Source organism: Bos indicus x Bos taurus, chromosome 12, assembly GCF_003369695.1.
Source record: "Bos indicus x Bos taurus breed Angus x Brahman F1 hybrid chromosome 12, Bos_hybrid_MaternalHap_v2.0, whole genome shotgun sequence".
Classification (NCBI taxonomy): Eukaryota; Metazoa; Chordata; class Mammalia; order Artiodactyla; family Bovidae; genus Bos; species Bos indicus x Bos taurus.
In genome coordinates this window covers 72,064,639-72,091,361 of record NC_040087.1, presented here as the reverse complement: position 1 = coordinate 72,091,361, position 26,723 = coordinate 72,064,639, and the positions used below count along the sequence as shown (strand labels likewise).

The 26,723-nt window shown below is 40.9% G+C and overlaps 1 protein-coding gene across 1 annotated transcript in view; it reads left to right on the top strand.

Moving 5' to 3' along the window:
• The window catches only part of LOC113902492 (multidrug resistance-associated protein 4-like), a 276,118-nt gene that overhangs the window by 29,579 nt on the left and 219,816 nt on the right, over positions 1–26,723 (top strand). Inside the window, 4 exon segments of the mRNA XM_027557827.1 lie at positions 745–908; positions 13,238–13,363; positions 17,530–17,779; positions 26,608–26,709. Coding sequence (XP_027413628.1) covers positions 745–908; positions 13,238–13,363; positions 17,530–17,779; positions 26,608–26,709 — 642 coding nt within the window.

Genomic DNA, 26,723 nt, shown 5'->3' with positions numbered 1-26,723 from the left:
GTGGCCCTTCTTGGCACATGGTGTTGGTGTTGCTGGGCTGTCTTCCTCCTCCTCTGAATGATGAAGGCCTGGTGGGCAGGGGTTGTTCTTTCCCTGTTCAGTGCCTGCTGTATAGGGAGCCTGTGAGGAATAATGCTAAGTGGGTGGTCCTCAGCCAGACACAACCTATTCTCTGCCATCCCCTCACACTCTTTTTTCCTGCTTACTTTATGAATAAATCATATTACCCATTGTAGCTGTTGGTCAGATCTGTACTGCACTAGACTGATTCTCCTTCAAGTATTCATTCATCAAACATGAAGTAAGACTTCTACTCAGTTTCAGGGATAAATTAGGCTTAGTTTTTGTCCCCCAAAAGCCACAGCCTGTCAGGGAGGTAAATACTTAAGTAATTACTGGAGAGAGTAGTAGGTACCATAATATAGGCTCTCCTGGGGAGATGGTGGCTGAATTTTGGAGCAAAGAGAGTTTGGGGAAACCCTGAGCTCATCTGTATTGTGGATAAAATTCAGATCTTCCTCCCAGTGCTGCTGGTTGGGTTCTCCGTGGCTGGTCCTGTGCTGCCTCAGAACAGTGTCATTTGGGGTGGATGTGTGGATTTCTGCTTTAGCAGGTTTAAAATCCACTGTGATCATTTCTGTTTTGGATCCTGTATCTTCTTCACAAGCATATTATTTCTATACTGTGTCCTTACTTGTGTTGTTTTTTAATAATATCCTAAGAAGGCTTATCTTTGTCTTTAAGGTAACGATGTTCTTGCACTATCTGTGGGTAGGGCCGCTGCAGGCAATTGCAGTGACTGCCCTGCTCTGGATGGAAACAGGAATATCGTGTCTTGCTGGGATGGCAGTTCTCATTTTCCTTCTGCTGTTGCAAAGCTGCTTTGGGATGTGGTTTTCATCACTCCAGTAAGTCAAACACTGGTTTTAAAAATAGGTAACATATATTTTGGAGAAGGCAATGGCAACCCACTCCAGTACTCTTGCCTGGCAAATCCCATGGATGGAGGAGCCTTGTAGGCTGCAGTCCATGGGGTCGCTAGGAGTCAGACACGACTGAGCAATTTCATTTTCACTTTTCACTTTCATGCATTGGAGAAGGAAATGGCAATCCACTCCCAAGTTCTTGCCTGGAGAATCCCAGGGCTGGGGGGGCCTGGTGGGCTGCTGTCTCTAGGGTCGCACAGAGTCAGACACAACTGAAGCAACTTAGCAGCAGCAGCAGCAGCAGCAACATATTTTTGGTGACAACTACAATCTGTTGGATGCTTTTGTTTAAAAAATAAAATGCCTTCTCTGATCTCTTCTTTGTGTGTGTTGTAGACCCTTCAGGCTTAGTTTAGCCAGTGGTGGCTCCAGCTTTAAGCTGAAGGATAATCTTGAAGCAGGAAAAGTTATAGGATTTTCCAGACCCTCCCAGCACTGTATCTGAATATGTAGAGTGTCCTTGAGCCCAATGTACCTATATTGAAGTTATTTAAACATTATTAAATAGTAATAATCCTATAGGCTCAAACTTAGCTGTGTGTATTTTTGTTATGCTTGGGTTAGAGTGATTTTTCCAATATGTATATTCATGTCTTATTTTTAATTCAATGTTTCCATTAATTTATGAGTGTCCAAGGACAAAGTCAGTTTTGATTAATTTTCTAAATCAATCTATTTAATTGGAGGCTAATTACTTTACAATATTGTGGTGATTTTTGCCATACATTGACATGAATCAGCCAAGTGTATATATGTGCCCCCCACCCTGAACACCCCTCTCACCTCCCTCCCCATCCCGTCCCTCTGGGTTGTCCCAGTGCAGCAGCTTTGAGTGCCCTGTTTCATGCATCAAACTTGAACTGGTCAGATATTTCACATATGGCAATATACATGTTTCAATGCTGTTCTCTCAAATTATCCCACCCTCACCTTCTCCCATAGAGTCAAAAAGTCTGTTCTTTACATCTGTGTCTGTTTTGCTGTGTCGCATATAGGGTCATTGTACTATCTTTCTAAATTCCATATATATGCATTAATAAACTGTATTGATGTTTTTCTTTCTGACTTACTTCACTCTGTATAATAGGCTCCAGTTTCATCCACATCATTAGAACTGATTCAAATGTGTTCTTTTTAATAGCTAAGTGATATTCCATTGTGTATATGTACCACAGCTTTTTTATCCATTCATCTGCTGATGGATATCTAAGTTGCTTCTATGTCCTAGCTATTGTAAACAGTGCTGTGATAAACACTGGGCTACACATGTCTCTTTCAATTCTGGTTTCCTCAGTGTATATGCCCAGCAGTGGGATTGGAGGGTCATATGGCAGTTCTAGTTCCAGTTTTTTAAGGAATCTCCACACTGTTCTCCAGAGTGGTTGTACTAATTTGCATTCCCACCAATAGTGTAAGAGGGTTCTCTTTTCTCCAGCATTTATTGTTTGTAGACTTTTTGATAGCAGCCATTCTGACCATCATGAGATGGTACCTTGTTGTGGTTTTGATTTGCATTTCTCTGATAATTAGTGATGTTGAGGATCTTTTCATGTGTTAGCCCTCTTTATGTCTTATTTGGAAAAATGTCTGTTTGGTTCTTTGGCCCATTTTTGGATTGGGTCATTTATTTTTTCAGTATTGAGCTGCATGAGCAGGTTGTATATTTTTAAGCTTAATTCTTTGTCAGTTGCTTTGTTTGCTACTATTTCTCCCATTCTGAAGGCTGTCTTTTCACCTTGTTTATAGTTTTCTTCATTGTAAAAGAGCTTTTAAATTTAACTAGTTCCCATTTGTTTATTTTTGCTTTTATTTCCATTACTTTGGGAGGTGGGTCATAGAGGATCTTTCTGTGATTTATGTCAGAGTGTTTTGCCTATGTTTTCCTCTAGGAGTTTTATAGTTTCTGGTCTTACATTTAGATCTTTCATCCATTTTGAGTTTATTTTTGTGTATGGTATTAGAAAGTGTTCTAATTTCATTCTTTTACAGGCAGTTGACCAGTTTCCCCAGCAAAACTTGTTGAGGAGATTGTCTTTTCTCCATTGCATATTTTTGCCTCCTTTGTCAAAGATAAGGTATCCATAGATAGGTGTGTGGATTTATCTCTGGACTTTGTGTTTTCTTCCACTGATCTATATTTCTGTCTTTGTGCCAGTACCATACTGTCTTGATGACTGTAGCTTTGTAGTAGAGCCTGAAGTCAGGCAGGTTGATTCCTCCAGTTCCATTCTTCTTTCTCAAGATTGCTTTGGGTAGTCGAGGTTTGTTATATTTCCATACAAATTGTGAAATTATTTGTTCTAGTTCTCTGAAAAATACTGATGGTAGCTTGATAGGGATTGCATTGAATCTATAGATTGCTTTGGTTAGTATACTCATTTTCACTATATTGAGTCTTCCAATCCATGAACATGGTATATTTCTCCTTCTATTTATGTCATCTTTGATTTCTTTCATCAGTGTTTTATAGTTTTCTATATACAGGTCCTTTGTTTCTTTATGTAGATTTATTTCTAAGTATTTTATTCTTTTCATTACAGTGGTGAATGAAATTGTTTTCTTAATTTCTCTTTCTGTTTTCTCATTGTTAGTGTATAGGAATGCAAGTGATTTCTGTGTATTAATTTTATATCCTGCAACTTTACTATAATCATTGATTAATTCTTATAATTTTCTGGTGGTGTCCTTAGGGTTTTCTATGTAGAGGATCATGTCATCTGCAAACAGTGAGAGTTTTACTTCTTTTCCAATCTGGATTCCTTGTATTTCTTTTTCTTTTCTGATTGCTGTGGCCCAAACTTCCAAAACTATATTGAATAGTAGTGGTGAGAGTGGGCACCCTTGTCTTGTTCCTGACTTTAGGGGAAATGCTTTCAATTTTTCACCATTGAGGATAATGTTTGCTGTGGGTTTATCATATATGGCTTTTATTATGTTGAGATATATTCCTTCTATGCCTGCTTTCCGAAGGGTTTTTTTTTTTTTTTTTATCACAAATGGATGTTGAATTTTGTCAAAGGCTTTCTGTACATCTATTGAGATAATCATATGGTTTTTATCTTTCAATTTGTTAATGTGGTGTATCACATTGATTGATCTGCAAATATCAATGAATCCTTGCATCCCTGGGATAAAGCCCACTTTGTCATGATGTATGATCTTTTTAATATGTTGTTGGATTCTCTTTGCTAGAATTTTGAGAATTTTTACATCTATGTTCATCAGTGATATTGGTCTGTAGTTTTCTTTTTTTGTGGCATCTTTGTCTGGTTTTGGTATTAGGGTGATGGTAGCCTCATAGAATGAGTTTGGGAGTTTCCCTTCCTCTGCAATTTCCTGGAAGAGTTTGAGTAGGATAGGTGTTAGCTCTTTAAATTTTTGGTAGAATTCACCTGTGAAGCCATCAGGTCCTGGGTTTTTGTTTATTGGAAGATTTTTGATTACAGTTCTGATTTTCATGTTTGTGATTGGTCTGTTAAGATTTTCTATTTCTTCCTTGTTCAGTTTTGGAAGGTTGTACTTTCCTAAGAATTCACCCATTTCTTCCAAGTTGGCCATTTTATTCACATATATTTGCTAATACTAGTCTCTTATGATCTTTTGTATTTATGTGTTGTCTGTTGTGATTTCTCCATTTTCATTTCTAATTTTGTTGACTTGATTCTTCTCCATTTTTTCCCTTGATGAGTCTGGCTAATGATTTGCCTATTTTATTTACCTTCTCAAGGAACCATCTTTTTTAGTTCTGTTGATTTTTGCTATAGTCTCCTTTGTTTCTTTTTCATTAATTTATGCTCTAATTTTTATGATTTCTTTCCTTCAACTAACCTGAGGTTCTTCATTTGTTTTTTTTTTCCTAGTTGGTTTAGGTGTAAAGATAGGTTATTTATTTGATTTTTCTCTTGTTTCTTGATTTTTCTCTTGTATTGCTATGAACATTTGTCTTAGCCCTGCTTTTACTGAATCCCATAGGTTTTGGATTGTTGGGTTTTCATTTTCATTTGTTTCTATGCATATTTTGATTTCCTTTTTGATTTTTTCCATTATTTGCTGGTTATTCAGAAGTGTGTTGTTTAGCCTCCATATGTTTGTATTTTTAATAGATTTTTCCCTCTAGTTGACATCTAATCTTACCACGTTGTGATCCAAAAAGATCTTTGAAATGATTTCTTTTTTTTTTTGAATTTACTAAGGCTAGATTTATGGTCCAGGATGTGGTCTATCCTGGTGAATATTCCATGTGCACTTGAGAAAAAGGTGAAATTCATTGTTTTGGGTGAAATGTCCTATAGATATCAATTAGGTTTAACTGGTCCAGTGTATCATTTGAAGTTTGAGTTTCCTTGCTAATTTTCTGTTTGGTTGATCTATCCATAGATGTGAGTGGGGTACTAAATTTTCCCACTATTATTGTGTTACTGTTAGTTTCCCCTTTCAAACTTGTTAGCATTTGCCTTGTGTATTGAGGTGCTCCAATGTTGGGTGTATGAAAGTGAAAGTGAAAGTCGCTCAGACGTGTCTGACTCTTTGCAACCCCATAGACTTTATAGTCCATGGAATTCTCCAGGCCAGAATACTGGAGTGGATAACCTTTCCCTTCTCCAGGGGATCTTCCCATCCCAGGGATTGAACCCAGGTCTCCCATGTTGCAGGCAGATTCTTTACCAGCTGAGCCACAAGGGAAGCCCAAGAATACTGGAGTGGGTCTCCTGTCCCTTCTCCAGTGGATCTTCCCAACCCAGGAATCGAACCGGGGTCTCCCATATTGCAGTTGGATTCTTTACCAGCTGAACCACAAGGGAAGGCCAAGAATACTGGAGTGGGTAGCCTATCCCTTCTCTAGAGGATTTTCCTGTTTCAGGAATCAAATCAGGGTCTCCTCCATTGCAGGCAGATTCTTTACAAACTGAGCTATGAGGGAAGCCCTTGTTTGGTGCATATATATTTATAATTGTTATATCTTCTTGGATTGGTCCTTTGACCATTATGTAGTGTCCTTCTTTGTCTCTTTTCACAGCCTTTCTTTCAAAGTCTATTTTATCTGATATGAGTATTGCTACTTCTGCTTTCTTTTGGTCTCCATTTGCATGAAATACCTTTTCCAGCCCTTTACTTTCAGTCTGTATGTGTCCCTTGGTTTGAGGTGGGTCTCTTGCAGACAGCATATATAGGGGTTTGTTTTGAATTCTTTCAGCCAGTCTTTGTCTTTTTATTGGGACATTCAACCCATTTACATTTAAGATAATTATTGATAATTGTGATCCTATTGCCATTTATTTTGTTATTTTGGGTTTGAGTTTATAAACCTTTTCTGTGTTTCCTGTCTAGAGAAGATCCTTTAGCGTTTGTTGAAGATCTGGTTTGGTGGTGCTGAATTCTCTCAGCTTTTGCTTGTCTGTAAAGCTTTTGATTTCTCCTTCATATTTGAATAAGATGCTTGCTGGGTATAGTAATCTGGGTTGTAGGTTTTTTCTCTTTCATCACTTTAAGCATGTCCTCCCATTCCTTTCCGGCCTGAAGAGTTTCTATTGAAAGGTCAGCTGTTACCCTTATGGGGATCTCCTTGTGGATTATTTGTTGCTTTTCCCTTGCTGCTTTAAATATTTTCTCTTTGTGTTTGATCTTTGTTAGTTTGATTAATATGTGTCTTGGGGTGTTTCACCTTGGGTTTATCCTGTTTGGCACTCTCTGGGTTTCTTGGACTTTGGTGGCTATTTCCTTCTCCACTTTAGGGAAGTTTTCAACTATTGTCTCCTCAAATTTTCTCATGCCCTTTCTTTTCATCTTCTTCTTCTGGGATTCCTATGATTTGAATGTTGGGACATTTTACATTGTCCCAGAGGTCTCTGAGGTTGTCCTCAGTTCTTTTAATTCTTTTTTCTTTTTTCCTCTCTGCTTCATTTATTTTCACCATTCTATCTTCCATCTCACTTATCCTATCTTCTGCCTCAATTATTCTACTGTTGGTTTCCTCCAGAGGGCTTTTGATCTCAGTTATTGCATTATTCATTATTGATTGACTCTTCTTTGTCTCTTCTAGGTCCTTGTTAAACATTTCTTGCATCTTCTCAATCCTTGTCTCTATCTATTTATCTGTAATTCCATTTTGTTTTCAAGATTTTGGATCATCTTTACTATAATTATTCTGAATTCTTTTTCAGGTAGACTCCCTATCTCCTCCTCTTTTGTTTGATTTTGTGGGCATTTATCACGTTGCTTTACCTGCTGAATATTTCTCTGCCTTTTCATTTTGTTTAGATTGCTGGGTTTGGGGTGCCCTTTTTGTTTACTGGCAGTTCATGGTTCCTCTGTATTGTGGCACCTTCTCCCTGTGGGTGGAGTTGGACTAGTGGTTTATCAAGGTTTCCTGGTTAGGGGAGCTTGTGTCTATGTTCTGGTGGGTGGAAATGGATCCCTTCTCTCTGAAGTACCATGAAGTGTCTGGTAGTGAGTTTTGGGGTATCTATGGGTTTGGCATGGCTTTGAGCAGCCTGTCTTTTAATGCTCAGGGCTGTGTTCCTGCTTTACTGGAGAATTAGCATGGTATAGCTTGCTCTGGAACTTGTTAACTCTTGGGTGGAGCTGGTTTAAGTGTAGGAATGTATCCTTTTGGGTGAGCTCTTGTCTATTAATATTCCATGGATCAGGAGTTCCCTGATGTTCTCAAGTTTTGAAGTTAAACCTTCTCCCTCTGGCTTTCAGTCTTATTCTTATAGTAGCCTCAAGACTTCTCCATCCATATAACACAGATGATAAAACATCTAGGTTAGTGGTGAAACAATTCTCCACAGTGAGGGACACCCAGAGAGGTTCACAGACTTACATGGAGAAGAGGGAGAAGGGAGATAGAGGTGACCAGGGGACTCAAAAAGGGAGAGAGCAATCTAGCCAGTAATCAATTCCCTAAGTGTTCTCCACAGCTCAGAACACCCAGAGGCATTCACAGAGTTAAGTAGAGAAGAGAAAGGGGAGGGAGGAGATATAGGTGATCTGGGGGAGAAAAAGGGAGACAGCAATAAAGCCAGCCAGCAATTTCACACACCTAAGTGAAAATGGGTACTGAAGATTATATTCCTAAAGGTACAAAATTGAAAACAAATACCAAAAAGAAAAGATTAAAAATCTAGAGTGGAGGTTAGATGCTCAGAAATACAATATTAAAATTATAAAACAAAATCAATCACAAAATTATGAAAAATGTATATGTGAAGTTGCTTTAAAAATGGGGTCTTTTTTGCAAGATAATAGGTTATAAAAATGAAAAAGGAGTAATAAGGAACTTAAATTAAAAAATTAAAAAGTGATAATAGTAAAAATATATCTAGGAATTTCTCTGAAGCTGTTGTGGGCAGTGTGGGGTCAGTTCAGTTTCAGATAGTTCCTTGTTCCAGCTTGTACTTCTTCTCAAGGTCTATCAGCTCCCTCCAATACTTAGTCAATGTTAACTACATGGTTTTAATCTGTTGCATCTGTCACTTCCAGAGCGGTTCCCTCTTTGCTAATTTTGGCTTCCTCTGTTTGCAAGTCTCTTCAGTGTCTAATTTCCATCCTGACACAAGGGGGCAAAGGTGGTCACTTATTTAGGCTCACTTGTTCAGTTGTGTTGTGGGGAGGGAGGGACAATGCAAACAGATTTCTCTGGCATGTGTGGGGAATGTTCACAGTGTAAGGACCACACTGGGTTTGCCAAAGCTCAAGGTGACATGTGCTTCCTGGGTCTACACTGCTCAGGCTCCAGGGTGCTCTGCAGGGGTACTGTCCAAAGTGGGTCTTCCTTTTCGGGAACTTCCCAGGTCTAAGCTGCTCAGGTTCTTGGGTGCTCCACAAGGGCACAGAGTCGGTTGGGTGTGCATTTTGTGCCCTTCCCAGGTCCAAGCAGCTCAGGTGACCAGGTGCTTGGCGAGTGCACTGTCCCAGGTGGTCTGTGTGTCTTAATCACCTCCCTGGTTCTGGCCGGTTGGTGCCCCGGTGCGCCGCAGGAGCACCATCTCAGGTGTGCCATGTGGGAGGTGTGTCTCCTCTGGAGAGCTGATCTCAGGCTGTGACACTCCTGGCAGATGTCAACCATCCAGGATACCAGGAGAACGTGGTTAGCAACTGGGAGCCTGCTCGCAGTTTGGTGGAGGATGCCGGTCCCTGGGGCGGAGATTGCAGCAGCCCCTTGCCCTGCAGCTCTGGCTGCACACCTGCCTCTCTGCCTCTGGGGAGTGGGGGAGGGCTCGGGGGCTGGCTAGCTCTTCTTTGGTGTTAGCTCAATCTTTTGTTCTGTGTGCAGGCCAGGCTGTGCGTTAGAGCCTTTTGCGGGAAAGTTCTCTCTTTTTTGTTCTCTCTGGCAATCCCACAGTTTGGGTTTCTATCTCATGTTAACTCCCTCAGATTGTCCTCAGGGCATTGAGGCCCAGTCCTTATCCTAAGCACTGATTATGCAGCCTGTGCCTCCCTGTCCAGTCCACACTTGTTGGTAGTGGATGCGAGTGTCTGGGCTACTTCTCCACTGGAAGCTGCGGTTAGGTGCATATTGTGTGTGTGTGTGTGTGTGTGTGTGTGTGTTTCCTTCTGGTTATGTTGCCCTCTGAGATTCCAAAACACCCCACAGACCTGCCTGTGAAAGGATTTCCTACTGTGTGGAAACTTCTCCTCCTGCACAACTCCCTCCCCAGGACAGGTCTTTGTCCCTAACTCTTATTGTCTCTCTTTTTGGCTTTTATATTTCGTCCTCCCTCTGTTCAAAGAGAATAGGCTACCTTTCTGGGTGCCTGGTTTCCTCCGCCAGCGTTTAGAAGTTGTTTTGTGGAAGTTGCTCGGCATGCAAATGATCTTTTGATGAATTTGTGGGTGGAAAGTGGTCTCCGAATCCTTTTCCTCTGTCATCTTAGGACTGTCGCTGGTCTTGATTAATTATGTCTTTATTTTTCTTTAATTAATATATTTATTTTACTTTACAATATTGTATTGGTTTTTCCATACATTGACTTGAATCCACCATGAGTGTACATATGTTCCTTTGAACCCCTCTCCCACTTCCCTCCCCATCCCGTCCTTCAGGGTCATCCCAGTGCACCAGCCCCGAGTACCCTGTATCATGCATTGAACCTGGACTGGCGATTTGTTTCACACATGATAATTTACATGTTTCAATGCCATTCTCCCATATCATCCCACCCTTGCCCTCTCCCACAGAATCCAAAAGACTGTTATACACATCTGTGTCTCTCTTGCTGTCTCACATACAGGGTTATCATTACGTTCTTTCTAAATTCCGTATATATACGTTAATATACTGTATTGGTGTTTTTCTTTCTGGCTTACTTCAATCTGTATAATGGGCTCCAGTTTCATCCACCTCATTAGAACTGATTCAAGTGTATTCTTTTTAATGGCTGAGTAATATTCCATTGTGTATCTGTGTACACAGCTTTCTTATCCATTCATCTGCTGATGGACATCTAGGTTGGTTCCATGTCCTGGCTATTATAAACAGTGCTGTGATGAACATTGGGGTACACATGTCTCTTTCAATTCTGGTTTCCTCAGTGTGTATGTCCAGCAGTGGGACTGCTGGGTCATATGGCAGTTCTATTTCCAGTTTTTAAAGGAATCTCCACACTGTTCTCCATAGTGGCTGTACTAGTTTGCATTCCCACCAACAGTGTAAGAGGGTTCCCTTTTCTCCACACCCTCTCCAGCATTTATTGCTTGTAGACTTTTGGATCGCAGCCATTCTGACTGGCATGAAATCCTACCTCATTGTGGTTTTGATTTACATTTCTCTGATAATGAGTGATGTTGAGCATCTTTTCATTTGTTAGCCATCTGTATGTCTTCTTTGGAGAAATGTCTGTTTAGTTCTTTGGCCCACTTTTTGATTGGGTCTTCTATTTTTCTGGAATTGAGCTGCAGGAGTTACTTGTATATTTTTGAGATTAATTCTTTAATTGCTTCGTTTTCTATTATTTTCTCCCATTCTGAAGGCTGTCTTTTCACCTTGCTTATAGTTTCCTTTGTTGTGCAGAAGCTTTTAAGTTTAATTAGGTCCCATTTGTTTATTTTTGCTTTTATTTCCAATATTCTGGGAGGTGAGTCATAGAGGATCCTGCTGTGGTTTATGTCAGAGAGTGGTTTTTTATTATTATTACTTTTTAAAAAATTTTACAATATTGTATTGGTTTTGCCATATATCAACATGAATCTGCCTATGTTTTTCTCTAGGAGTTTAATAGTTTCTGGTCTTACATTTAGATCTTTCTTCCATTTTGAGTTTATTTTTGTGTATGGTGTTAGAAAGTGTTCTAGTTTCATTCTTTTACAAGTAGTTGACCAGTTTTCCAAGCACCACTTGTTAAAGAGATTGTCTTTTCTCCATTGTATATACTTGCCTCCTTTGTCAAAGATAAGTGTCCATAGGTGCGTGGATTTATCTCTGGGCTTTCTATTTTGTTCCATTGATCTATATTTCTGTCTTTGTGCCAGTACCATACTGTCTTGATGACTGTGGCTTTGTAGTAGAGCCTGAAGTCAGGCAGGTTGATTCCTCCAGTTCTATTCTTCTTTCTCAAGATTGCTTTGCCTATTCGAGGCTTTTTGTATTTCCATACAAATTGTGAAATTATTTGTTCTAGTTCTCTGAAAAATACCATTGGTAGCTTGATAGGGATTGCATTGAATCTAGGTTGTTTTGGGTAGTATACTCAGTTTCAATATATTGATTTTTCTGATCCATGAACACAGTATATTTCTCCATGTATTAGTGTCCTCTTTGATTTCCTTTACCAGTGTTTTATAGTTTTCTATATATAGGTCTTTTGTTTCTTTAGGTAGATATATTCCTAAGTATTTTATTCTTTTCGTTGCAATGGTGAATGGAATTGTTTCCTTAATTTCTCTTTCTGTTTTCTCATTGTTAGTATGTAGGAATGCAAGGGATTTCTGTGTGTTAATTTTATATCCTTCAACTTTACTATATTCATTGATTAGCTCTAGTAATTTTCTGTGGAGTCTTTAGGGTTTTCTCTGTAGAGGATCATGTCATCTGCAAACAGTGAGAGTTTTACTTCTTCTTTTCCAGTCTGAATTCCTTTTATTTATTTTTCTGCTCTGATTGCTGTGGCTAAAACTTCCAAAACTATGTTGAATAGTAGTGGTGAAAGTGCGCACCCTTGTCTTGTTCCTGACTTCAGGGGAAATGCTTTCAATTTTTCACCATTGAGGGTAATGTTTGCTGCGGGTTTGTCATATATAGTTTTTATTATGTTGAGGTATGTTCCTTCTATTCCTGCTTTCTGGAGGGTTTTTATCTTAAATGGATGCTGAATTTTGCCAAATTATGTCTTTATTAGGACTTCTCTGGTGGCTTAGATGGTAAAGCATCTGCCTACAATGCGAGAGACCCAGGTTCGATCCCTGGGTCAGGAAGATCCTCTGGAGAAGGAAATGGCAACCGACTCCAGTAGTTTCGCCTCAAAAATCCCATGGACAGAGGAGTGTGATAGGCTACAGTCCATGGGGTGGAAAAGAGTTGGACATGACTGAGCGACTTCACTTTCACTTTCATAAAGTCCCACAGTCTCAGCAGCATATGTGATAGAAAAGTAACTGGTGATGAAGGGCCTAATGGTGATGAGTGAGAGCTGAGGAAGGTTCCAGAGGGTTGGAAGTGGGTCATGTCCAGATTGTCAGGTGGTGAAGGCGTGTTGTTTGAAGCTAGGTGAGTTCTTTTGTGTCTGTGTGTACCTTTATGTGAGGTATTTTTCTTTACTTGAAATTCTCTTTCCTCTATTTGCTGTGGATAGATGTTCCTTATCCTTTGAGGCCCTGTTCCAGTGCTACAAGGTCTCTGAAGTTTTTCTTGTTCTCCTTTCCTGATGTTATTAGCAGCCTCATCTTTTCTGTTCCCCAGAATTTTACTCCTATTTTATTACAGCACAGACACTGTTTTCCTGTTAGATTCCTTTCTGCCTTTCCTGTTCAACCTCCATCTTCTTGGGCAGATGGTTTGTATCTGACTCACTTCAGGTCTTCCTTGGCTGTTACTGCAAGTTCTCTGAGTTAGTCTTTGAATTAGGCTGAGTTGTTGACTTCCTAGAAGTCTTTTTCTCCATTTGTACTTTGAGTAGTACCTTCTTGTGATGTCAGCACAGGAGAGCTATAGAGAATCATTTGATCTCTGGCCCCTCCCTGTGCCCCCTGCTGCTGCTGCCACAGAAAGTTAGTACATGATCACTATGGCTCATCTCTCATGTCTTTCCCCTTAGGAGTAAGACTGCAGCTCTCACAGATGACAGGATCAGGACCATGAGTGAATTTATAAGTGGCATCAAATCAGTAAAAATGAATGCTTGGGAAAAGTCACTTATAGACCTTATTACCAGATTGAGAAGGTAAGTTTTTGTATATGTCACACCATATTTTTGTACTCCCCTCCACATTTTTAACTGAATTTACTTATTATTTTTGGAGGATAATTACTTTATAATGTTGTGGTGGTCTCTGCTATACGTCAAGGTGAATCAGCCATAATTGTGTGTGTGTATGTATGTGTGTGTGTATGTGTATGTGTATGTATATATATATATATATATATGTATGTATGTATATGTATGTATGTATATATATATATCTATATCTCCCCATCTTCCTGAATCTCCGCCTTCCACCCCCCCATTCCACCTCTCTAGGTCATCACAAAGCACCAGGCTAGCCTCCCTGTGTTAAATAGCAGCTTCCTGCTAGTTATCTATTTTACACATGACAGCATATACATGCCAATGCTACTTTCTCAATTTGTTCTACCTTCTCCCTCCCACTTTGTGTCTCTGAAATTCTTCTCTGCATCTGTGTCTCCATTTATTCTCTGTAAATAGGTTCATCAGTTCTATTTTTCTAGATTCCATATATATGCATTAATATTTGCTTTTCTCCTTCTGACTTACCTCACTCTGTATAACAGGTTCTAGGTTCACCTACATTACTACAATTGACTTTTCTGAATTAATTTTGAAGTCTTACCAAGTTTTTCACATTACAATGAACTTAAATACTATGCACTCCACCCCCAACATGTGGCAGAAAGTTTAAGTAGAACGGGAAGACATCATTTTAACCTGCTCTTCCACTTACTGTCTTCTTAAAGGAAAATTTTGTATAATGCTTCTTCAGTACAGTTCAGTCACTCAGTTGTGTTCGACTCTTTGCGACCCCATGAATTGTAGCACGCTGGGCCTCTCTGTCCATCACCAAATCCCGGAGTTTACCCAAACTCATGTCCATCGAGCTGGTGATGTCATCCAGCCATCTTATCCTCAGTCATTCCCTTCTTCTCCTGCCCCCAATCCCTCCCAGCATCAGAGTTTTTTTCCAATGAGTCAACTCTTTGCATGAGGTGGCCAAAGTATTGGAGTTTCAGCTTTAGCATCAGTCCTTCCAATGAACACCCAGGACTGATCTCCTTAAGGACAGACTGGTTGGATCTCCTTGCAGTCCAAGGGACTCTCAAGAGTCTTCTCCAACACTACAGTTCAAAAGCATCAATTCTTTGGTGCTCAGCTTTCTTCATAGTACAACTCTCACATCCATACATGATCACTGGAAAAAACATAGCCTTGACTAGATGGACCTTTGATGGCAAAGTAATGTCTCTGCTTTTCAATATGCTATCTAGGTTGGTCATAACTTTCCTTCCAAGAAGTAAGTATCTTTTAATTTCATGGCTGCAATCACCATCTTCGGTGATTTTGGAGCCCCCCAAAATAAAGTCTGACACTGTTTCCACTGTTTCCCCATCTACTTCCCATGAAGTGATGGGACCAGATGCCATGATGTTAATTTTCTGAGTGTTGAGCTTAAAGCCAACCTTTTCACTCTCCTCTTTCACTTTCATCAAGAGGCTCTTTAGCTCCTCTTCACTTTCTGCCATAAGAGTGGTGTCATCTGCATATCTGAGGTTATTGATATTTCTCTCAGCAATCTTGATTCCAGCTTGTGTTTCTTCCAGTCCAGGGTTTCTCATGATGTACTCTGCATAGAAGTTAAATAAGCAGGGTGACAATATGCAGCCTTGAAGTACTCCTCCTATTTGGAACCAGTCTGTTGTTCCATGTCCAGTTCTAACTGTTGCTTCCTGACCTACATATAGGTTTCTCAAGAGGCAGGTCAGGTGGTCTGGTATTCCCATCTCTTTCAGAATTTTCCACAGTTTATTGTGATCCACACAGTCAAAGGCTGTGGCACAGACAATAAGCAGAAATAGATGTTTTTCTGGAACTTTCTTCCTTCTTTGATGATCCAGCGGATGTTGGCAATTTGATCTCTGGTTCCTCTGCCTTTTCTAAAGCCATCTTGAACATCTGGAAGTTCATGGTTCACGTATTGCTGAAGACTGGCTTGGAGAATTTTGAGCATTACTTTACTAGTGTGTGAGATGAGTGCAATTGTGTGGTAATTTGAGCATTCTTTGGCATTGCCCTTCTTTGGGATTGAAATGAAAACTGACCTCTTCCAGTTCTGTGGCCAGTCCTGAGTTTTCCAAATTTGCTGGCATATTGAGTGCAGCACTTTCACAGCATCATCTTTCAGGATTTGAAATAGCTCAACTCGAATCCCATCACCTCCACTAGCCTTGTTTGTAGTCACGCTTCCTAAGGCCCACTTGACTTCATATTCCAGGATGTGTGGCTCTAGGTGAGTGATCACACCATCATGATTATCTTGATTGTGAAGGTCATTTTTGTACAGTTCTTCTGTGTATTCTTGCCACCTCTTCTTAATATCTTCTGCTTCTGTTAGGTCCATACCATTTCTGTCCTTTATCGAGCCCAGCTTTGCATGAAATGTTCCCTTGGTATCTCTAATTTTCTGAAGAGATCTCTAGTCTTTCCCGTTCTATTGTTTTCCTCTTTTTCTTTGCATTGATCACTGAGGAAGGCTTTCTTATCTCTCCTTGCTATTCTTTGGAACTCTGCATTCAGATGCTTATATCTTTCCTTTTCTCCTTTGCTTATGCTTCTTATACAGAAATGAATTTCCAAGTATTTCTTAGTACCACAAACACCCAAAAGCAGTAATTTCAAGGTGTTAGTAGTTTTTCCTGTCTTTTATGTTTATTTTTACCTAGTGATACACCTTAGCTTTTTCATTATCTGTAAAGGTCTTTCACATATGGAAATCAATTACAAAAGAACTCCACAAGGTAAGTTTTGTTTTCATATCCAATATAGAAACATGAACAGAGACATGGTGGTTAAATGTTTCAGATAGAAGAGTATCTAATTGCTGGAAATCAGTCTTTAGCTGAAAAGTCCAAAGCCTTTGCTTCTGATGATGATAGCAAGTGTATTTTCTGTCCGCCCATGACATCTGTCCTATATTGGAGTTTGTGTGTGAGGCAGTTTCCTCTCTCCACCCCAGCTAACGTCCTCTGCTTTGTACAACTTCAGGATCCTGGGCAGAACCTGTTTTTCTGTTTCTTCTCTTGAAGCAGGTGGCTTTTGCCTATTGTCAATGCAGGGTACAGGATGGGCTTGTTGTCGTTATTTAGTCTCTAAATTGTGTTCGTCTCTTTATGACCCCATGTAGTATAGCCTGCCAGGCCCCTCTGTCCATGGGATTTTCCAGGCAAGAGTACTGGAGTGGGCTGCCATTTCCTTCTCTACAGAAGATGCTAATATTTGAGACAATGACATTCAAACTAAAACTATAGTTTGATGTAGGACAAATAGTGAGATTGTAGAGATTGGATGTAACTATATCAGGCAAAACTTTATGAATCATTATTATTCATTCCAAACAGAGACATGAAAACACTATGTTGTTTTCTTTGTAGAGTACTTTTCTACATTCTCTTGTCTATGGTATTTTTCTACATCTTTCATTTAAATATCTGATGAGTGTTTTACTCCAGTACAGGGTACTTAGAATTCTCTGGTATCTCCCTGTCACTTCTTACTTTGCACCTTTGTGGGGGCCCTCCCTCTGATGGGAATATACTCTCATCTTCCTTATTCTCTGGCCTCTGCCAACCCTGACTTCAGCTTATCTTCTTAAGATCCACATTCATGCAACTTGCTCTCACTCCACTGCTCCATGTTACACAACTCTGCTCTGGGCTCCTGTGGGGGCTGTATGGCTGCCTCTGTCTAATGTCTTGGTGTGTCACAGTCTTGGGGTGTCTTATTCTGTTCCTCCACAAGTTCATGAGCTCCTGGAGGTGATGGGCTGTGTCTTTCTGTCATCAGTGAGGAGCCTGGCCCAGGACTTGTGGTTTCGAATGCATGTTGAATGAATGTTCAAACTCAGTCTCATTGGTCCAAAATGTTTATAAAAGTGTGACTCTAAGTCTTCTTTTAGTTGTAAGAGTGAAGTGGTGCTGCAGAGTGTGGTCCTGGTTTGGGGGCAGACCTCCGGGTGTGCACTGTGTAGTGTTTCCATGATGTGAGGGATAGTTTATCTGTGCCCACTCCCTTGAAAGGGACCACTCACACAGGGCACTTGAATTCATGCCTTGGATGTTGATGATTGTTTTAAAATCTACTTTCTACTCTCTCTCCAGGAAGGAAATTTCCAAGATTCTGCAAAGTTCCTATCTTAGAGGAATGAATTTGGCATCATTTTTTGCTGTAACCAAAATCATGATTTTTGTCACCTTCATCACCAATGTGGCTCTCAAAAAGGTGATTACAGCCAGCCAAGTGTTTGTGGTGGTGACGCTGTATGAGGCTCTGCGGTTTACGAGCACCCTCTACTTCCCCATGGCCATCGAGAAGGTGTCAGAGGCCATCATCAGTATCCGAAGAATCAAGGTTTGGGAACAAATGACTTTTTTAAGTTGTAGGTGTATTTCACATAAAATGCCTTCTTTTATTTGGTGTGACTGTGTGCCAGTTAGATGAGGTTTAGCTTTCTGTGCCAAAGCTGGTAGTCATTCCAAACTCTCTTATGTACCCCCCTCTCTTCTTTGATAGAGTATATTATAAATAAGTTCCCTGCTCATTTATTGGCAGCAGTAGCAACAACACAGGACTCTCTACATACAAGTGATGATGTCAGGGTGATTAATATGTCTAAAAACAAGAGAAGTGAACAGGTTGCCTCTCTTGTGCTAACTCAAATGACTAGATAGGGACTGTACACCGTCCTGGTGTGAACAGGATTCCTCTCTGGGCTGGGAAGGAAAAATCTTGCTGAGAGCTCCTTGTTCCTTGGACAGGAAGATTTACTTAGTTCTCTGTTGGAAACGGGTTCTTTCCTGCATAGGTGGTTTGCTTGTTAATTTCTGAGCTTGCCTTTTGGATCTGCCTTTTCCTCTCTGCCTCTTTTCACTGCTTAATTCTGTCTCTAGCTGGACTCTTCCCTTCAAATTTGTGATTCCCACCATACCCACTATGTTTTGTTTTTTTTTTTTCCCCCCTGGCTGTCCCTAAATTGCCTTGGGCAAATAATTTACATCACCAAGACAAGGGTCTGGCACACAGTAGTGATCAGTTATTCATGTGTTTGTGAATAAATCTAAAATTAAAATAAAATGGTTCTGTGAGTGAGCCTGGGCATGAGCTTGAGTGTGATTTCAAGCATAAGTATGAATTTTAGGCTTTTGAAAAATCTGACTTGTTTCTACTTCTCCACAGTGATGGAAAACTAGTAATAGATCTCTAGTGAAGTTAGCTAGTTCTCCATGTGATTATATTTTATTTTTGGGTCTTGTCATAAAAGCCAGTCTTTTCTGTGATGACGTTTCTATGCTATAAAAAACCATTTCCCATAAAACACATCAGTCATATGGGGTCAGTTCTGGTCCCCTGAGTTTGCCATTCTTTCTGATGGGGGCTTCTAGCAACATTTATAAGGCTTGGTCCATGCAACTTGTTAAAACATTCCTTTTTAATGGCTTTCACATCTTGAAATAAGACATTTAGGAAAATCCCTGGACTGTAGTGATATTCTTAGTGACACATTAACCTATCCAGATGGAAGCTTCATATGTGTGTTGTCCTATTGTGGTTTTGTTATTACTGCTGCCACAGCTGCTGTCTTTGATCATGGCTACCAGTGATCTACTTGTGGTCTGGGCCCTCTTGAACTCTTTATGCATCATGCCATCTCATTTAATCAGGAAAGCAATTGAGTGGATAAACATTAGTGTTGCTGTTTTACAGATAAGGAAACAGGTTCCTGTATCAGTTGAAATAGCTCACCCATCCTCACACAGCTTGCAAATGACAGAAGTAGGATTCTGACCAAAGCATGATTTCTTAACCACTGTTACATTGCTTTCTATGTACCTTCTGTCATGTGGACTATCTCATTAAGTATGGTTTTTATCATCTTTTCTTACTCTGAAGACCTTTGAAGTCCCTGTTTTTTGAAGACTCAAGTTTTAAACTCTGGGCTCCACTGGCCTCTCTGTCTGTTTCTCAGCACATGGGGACTGGGGTGGGGAGGAGGAAAAGGGCTTGCCTGTGACCTGCCTTATCCATCCCTACTTTGAGGTCTTTACTCACTCTGTTCAGCCTCTTGGATTGATTTCTCTTCTGTCCTTGATTTAAGTAAATGCTTCTGAGCCTCCAGCAGCCCCATGACCCTCTCCCAGCACTTTTGTTGACATTGATCTGGGGTTTCCGTCTATGTGCACAGCATCCTCTTGTCAGGTGGGGTGATGCTGACTCCCTGGGAGTGTTCTGAGCCCCTTGACAGCAGACTGTCTCTAGTGGTTCTTTAGTGTAGTGCCTGGTCCATGCTGGACACATCATGGGTATCAAATAAGGGCTGGATTGACGGAGACAACAGTTACAGGACATGACTGGGCCCCTACAAAGGCCCAGGGTGGGTCAGTCTGCACTAGAAGCTGGAGAAATGCAGAGGAGGGAGCAGATTGGAGATAGGCATCCCTGGAACATTGGGTCTTGATGGGAGTGTCAAATCAGGGGAACAAATCTTATCCAGAGTGGGGATAGGTCTGAATCTTCTGCTTGTTCTGTGCATCCATCTGTGTATCTGAACCCAGCCCAACTGGACTTGGTGGACCTACTCTCTAAAGAGAGGAGCTAGCTGTGCCCTGCACAGCCAGGTGTTCATGTAGCTCCTGCTGGCCTGGCTTCTGGGCCTTGTAGTAAACTAGAAACACTCTTACTTGTTTAACAAAAATAGTCTGTCTTGATGGCCATCATAAAAGAAGATTTATACCATGAGGCTTTATGCTAAAATTCATCTCTAGTCTGAAGGTGCTCTTGAGACAGAATTCCCTCCTCTTTGGAGTTGGTCAGTCTAGTTTCTCTTAAGACCTTTGACTAATTGGATGAGGCCTACCCATGTTATGGAGGATAATCTGATTTACTCAGACTCTACTGATTTAAATGTCGGTCTCATTTAAAAATGCTTTCACTGTAATATATGTTTGAGCAAGTGTCTGGGGGCTAGTCTACCAAGTGTCTGGTTAATAAAATTAACCATCACACCCTCCTGAATCCCCATATCTTCCTTTGAGCTCCTGCATATGACATTGTCCTCACTAAGCCATGTGTTTATGGATTTCTTTCTTTCCTGGAACTCCAGACTTCTTACAGACAGTGCCTTGTTCATTTTCGTAGTGCTCAGAAATAGCAGATGCTCAGAACATGTGCAACTGAAGGGACCTTCTAGCTCCATCATGTCTGGGATCCTGCAAATACCTAACCGTTAAGCATGGTTGAAGTGGAGACAGTGATAACTCTGATTCTCTGATGGATGATGTGACGCACCAGAGAGTGTAGTGGGAAAGGGGTCCTGCAGAAGGTTTTCAGAGAATTGTGCTCAAATACTTGGGTGGATTTTTTACTTCTTTTCTACTAAAATGAACTCAATGTCTAAGGCCTGAGACTTCTTCCTGTGTAGGTGTGTGCAGTAACATTAAAATTATGATCTGGGGAGAACTTTGAATTTTCCTTGTGCTGACTTTGTCAGGCTGCTTTGTGTCCTGATGAAGGACACACCTTTGATTTGGGAAAAACACCTAAATTTTCTCTTCATGGCTGGAAGGTGGTCTTGGAATTTAGAGATCTGTTGATGGTAGTTTGCAGTAAAGGCAGGGCAAATAGCTGAGAATAAGAGTGGTGAGATTGTTTGCATTGGAAACTGCTCCATGGTGTGTTGCAGTAATCTTGGAAGTATTTTTTTTTTCTTTTAGATCCTATTAATAGAAACTTCTTCACCCATTTAGTTTTACAACCCTATAAAGAATGTAGGTCTCTAGTTCATGAGAATCACCTGGTGTGCTTATTAAAACTAAATTATCACATCTTGGAGTTTCTGATTCACTATTCCTTTGCTGGGGTCCAACTTACCTATGTCTTTAGTAAGTGTCCCTGTGTCCCTGAAAATAAATCACATTTGGGAACATTGCCCTAGTTGTATAAAGAAATCTAAAATGTACCTTAGCAAATGCAAAAGATAACAGGACCTTTTTAAAACTAAAATCAGTTGAGAGGAAAAAGCTGTCTTGATTTATGCTTGACTTTTGCGGGTCAAATTTGAATTTACTCATCCAATCATTCCACAAAATAACAAGTCTAGTGCAGCCTTGAGTATGGTACAGATGAGTATATATAGGGACAGGTAAGCAACTGCAGAGAAGTCCTTCCTACTTGCAATTTATGTTTCATCAAGTGGGAGGTTAATAAAGTATGAAACAGTGATACCTGATGTGCATCTCTGTGTCAATAGTCCTTGGGAGGAAAAGTCTGAGGGGCCATGAGTTGCTTTGGCAGAGTCACTGGTGTAGTTTTGGAGGTTGTGTTGAGACGTTTGAGCAGGGAAGGCTAAGCAGGTTACCTGGAGAATTCCATGTGTGGGGGTGTGGGAGATGGGAGGCTGATGCTTCACATTTCCCTGGGGATGGTCATGTGACAAAGGCCTTTTGTGGATAAGAAGGGGGATCTGTGCATTTGAGTAACCAGAAATGTCTGAGGCTGCAGAGTAGAGAGCTGGAGGCCTGAGGAGGGGCCCATACAGGATCCTACAGGAAACATTAAGATTTTTATCATCTCAAAACTCAGCCTGGCTGCAGCCTGGAGAACAGGGCAATGAGGTGGGTTAGGGACCCAGAGCAGAGTCAGGGAGATGAGTGTATCAGGAGTGTGTGCAGTACATGGTCCAGGGACGAGATGATGTGGTTTGGTTTAGGGTGAAATAGAGAGACTTGGCCATATTTGAGAGCCTCTCAGGGGCACATTTTGAGTTGGGTATTAGGGGCGGGGAGGGGAGAGGTGGATGTCAGGCTGCTTTGGTTTTTCAGGCTGTAAAATGACCTGGATTCACTATGATAAGGAAGGCTAAGAGAGAACCAAATCTGAGGAGATGACTAGCCTGGACTTAGTTTTGGATTCTGAGAGCATTTAAAAATACTCAGTGTTTGCTGTAAGACCTGCCTCACTGAGCAGCCATTGGCTGGATTCAACCTCCTGTCCTGTTATCTAACAGGTAGCAGCAATTATTGGATAATCATTTTCTTCCTTTCTCTGCCTCTCACTTAGATGTGATGATGCCCAACTAGAAGGTAAAAAGGGCCTCAGGAGTGGAAGAAAAGGTCAACTGAGTTTACTGACCAGGTGGTCAGAACTGGGCAAGATTTGACCACAGATGGGCTGGAGGTGTAGTGGGCATGCAGAGTTTAAAACACAGTGTGGTATTGAGCCCTGCTGCCCCACAGCCTCCTGAAGCCTGGGGCTCAGTAGACTAGGTGGTTCATCATCCAGTATTTCTGCTCACGTCATGTCTGGCAGCCCCAGGAAGGAAACCCACTACCCCTGCCCACCTTGGATGTGGTGCAGTGGTCCATCCCCATGGGCAGACCTACACATGGTCTTCATGGTGTTGTGTCTTCTTGTTTTCATGTGCTTTTCAATATCATTTTTCCCATGTACAAAATATGAATGATTTACTGTGACTTTTTAGGCCCCAGAAACCCCTCTATTTTATCTTAATAAGGAAAATGAACTGAAGCTCTTGTCTTTGAATGACTCCAATAGGATTGTAAATATTTTGAAAGCACTATAAGTCTTCAGTGACTTTCATATCCAGTAAAATGTGTCTCTGAAGTTATATTATTCACAAAACTGCTTAGGTTTTCCCCCACCAGCCACTGGGAAGTCAATCTTTTTGGCTGAAGTTATGACTTTGATATTTTCCCACATGATCTGTTCTGGGTCTGCACATCATCTGTATTTTATTTTCGGCCTTTTTTTTTTTTTTTTTTTTATCAGCCTGAGTCCTAGAAAAAAATCCAGCCAGCACTTCTTACACCTTTACAAGCTGGTTATGTGTTGGAATCTCATTTAACCCCCGGAAGATTGTGATATCTTTCCTCACTCAAACCTATTATTTGTGGAGAAGTGTTGGGAATTTCTGTCCTACTATGTACACACTGATGGTGTCTGGTATCACTGACTCAATGGACATGAGTTTGAGCATGCTCCAGGAACTGGTGATGGACAGGGAAGCCTGGCGTGCTGTAGTCCATGGGGTCACAAAGAGTCGGACATGACTGGGTGACTGAACTGAACACATGCACCCACTGAATATTGAGTTTTTGTCTTGGTAACATATTTAAGCAGAAATTGGCATTTGATTCTGTCTAGACAAGATGTACAATATATGCATACAACTTTTTGCTTGTTGCTGTGTTACTCAGTCTATGTAAAGCTGTAGCAATGCAGGTTGGATGGATTTGAGGAGCCCTGTAATCTATTCCTTCCCTTACCCATGATTTGCTGACTCTGTACAAGGCTTGGTCTCTGTTGGAGTTGGAACTAGTGTCTGTAAGTGTGTGAGTGATGTAGTGTCTATATCTTCTGTGTGACATATAGGAGAATCCCTCATGGGATTCAGGGGTAGGGAGGACAGTGCCAGCTGGTGATGTCCTGACAGGTTCCCAGGAGGATTAGCTTTTGAGATGGACTGGAAGGGTGGGTGGGTTAGTACTCAGGGTGTCCAGGCAGAGGCCACCTGGGTAGTGTGGACTTAGGTGCTTATGGATCACTGGGGGATATTAAGTATGGTGGACATTCTCAGAGGTGTTGTAAAGAGATCAGGAAGGAGTGTTGTTGGGGAGGGCCAGGGAAGGAACTAGGGAAAAAACCCAAGAACATTGTATCAGTATTTGAAATGATTAATAGTAAGTTAGACTCTGAAATTATGTTGCTTCAAGAGAAAAGGAAAATTGGGAGATGAATGAGCTGTGGCAGAACAGATAAGAGCTGCTACGTGACTGATGATGGGAGAGGTGATGTGGAGACAGAACTCAGGCTGTGGTGATTGAGAGCCTGCAGAGGAGTCCTCAGACCACCGTCCATCCATCCTGCCCCTTGCTGGACACAGGCTCGGGGCAGGGAGGAGTAGCTGTGCCCCATGTTAGGTTCTCAGTGAGCCTGGATGAGAGGAGGAGGAAACGAGAGGATCTTATCTCCTGACAGCTGGTCTTTGAGAGAGATGCAACGGTACTGCTTTCTTTTTCCTGCACAGAAGCAGGTTTTCATGATCAGTTTTTGCCAATTGTTCTTTGGAAGAGGAAGATTGCAGTCACATTTGTAGCTCTGTGGTGTGATAGATGAGAATGTCAAGGACTTGAAGTATGTTTATGATTTTAGGGGAGTAGGTTCCTATTCAAATGTTTTCTTTCTCAAACATCCCCAGAAGCTTTTATCAGTTGCCCCTGTGTTGGTAGGGATTTGGTTTGCCTCTGGGTCCTAGAATTGCCCATATTAAACCTGCTTACAAGGATAGTTTGCTTTTCTCTCATGCAAGAGTCCTTGTAAGGCTCTATATTCTCTCCCTGGGGCTGCCTTTACAAAGTAACACAAACCACAAGACCTAAAATCACAAGTCTGAAATCAAGGTGTCAGCAGGGCCACAATCTCTCGAAATCCTGTAAGGGGGACTCCTTTGTCAGCTCTGTTAACTTAAATGGTTTCAGACAAACTTGTTTTTCCTAGGCTTGTAATTGCCATCATTCCAGCCTCTGTCTCCATCATCATCTGCCTGTTTTCTGCCGGTGTGTCTGTCTCTGCATCTCTCTTCTTATAAGGGCACTAATCATGTTGGATTCAGGGCCCACCCTACTCCACTGTGATCTCACCTTAATGGATTACACCTATAACAACCCTATTTCCAAATAGAGTCACATTTTGAGCTAACTGGCATTAGGACATATCTTTTTTGTGGTGATACAGCTCTCCCCATAACAAGTCCCATGGCTAGTGTGAACCTCCGTGGTGTTGGGACCCAGACCCTTTCTCTCTTATTATGTTACTCCACTGCATGTGACCTTGACCCCACTGGCAGCCTCCAAGGCCCAGGCCGTGGGGTGGAGGAAGGTCCTGGTTGCTGTCACTCTCCACTGACCTCGATTTAGCCACATGGCTGTGCATATCTGCTTGTGAGGCTGGAGAGAGAGGCCCTTCTTCCAAAAAGCCACTTACAGCCAAAATCCAGGGTTTGTTACCACAGAAGAATGAGAGCAGATTTTGAGGACAGTCAGCAGTCTCTGCCACACATTCATAGTTCTTAGGGGTGTGGGTAATGGAGGTGGTCTCAGTTGTTTACTCAATTTCTCTACCACTGCAGTTTCTTTCATTGAGTTATTAATACACCTAACATTTGCAGGGCAAGAGAGAGTTTTCTGGTATATTTTTATGTTAGCTTTGTGGTGGTTCAAAGGACTTGGTTTTATTCAGCTAAATCACATTGAATGACTGCTAAGTGCTGTGAAAATAGCAAGAAGTGGAAGATGCAGCCATTCCTGTCGAGCTGGAGAGAAGGCACTGACTAAAGAGAAGAGATAAGTGATAGTGAAAAGATGCTTGTGAAGTATTTTTAAGAGGTAGAAATTTAATAAGAACATTTTCTTTTTAGAATGATAACAAGTGGTAGTTAATGAAAAGCAGTGATATTGATTTAACACACATGAGAAAAGCAGAGTGGTCTTAAGTGCTCACATGAGGGTCATGACCCACAATAGAGCCAGAGTTTTAATTCAGCATCTCTGCTGTAGGTCTTGTGTTTCCAGACTGTTTTGTGCCACCTGATTGAAGAAGGCCTGGGAATGGTCTTCCTCTCTATGTTCCTAGCAGTGTCACATGGTGCTTGGTGCATAGTGGGATTCAGTAAATATGTATGGAATAATTTCCTGTCAGCTCCCATGTTTATTGCTGGTAACACAAGACTAAAGCAATATAAATATCCAGGTTCTAAATGTGTTGGATTTTAGAGCTATATTTTCTCCTTAGGGAAAAATTTGTACACTGAGAAATGTTGAGAAAGTTGCAGATAGACTCACGGCCAGGCGCTCTATTTATGTCATATATACACATGCATATACACACATTATACACACACACACACACACACACACACTCCCTTATATAAAGAACTCTATGTATACTATATGTACTATATTATGAATGTACATACTATATGCTGTAATAATAGTGTATATTATCTATATAGTAGTTTGTTCTGATGTGAACCAACACTTCAAATACAAATGGCAAAACAATTTGTAGGTTGTATAGATTTTTACTGCAAATTCCAGGGAAGCAATTATTTTTGTTTGTGTTTCATACCGCAGACTAAACTGTCTATGTTTTTCCTTTTTCTGTAGAACTTTTTGTTACTTGATGAGATATCACAGCTCACCACTCAACTGCCATCAGATGATAAAACAATCGTGCACATGAAAGATTTTACTGCTTTTTGGGATAAGGTAATAAGTCCTCC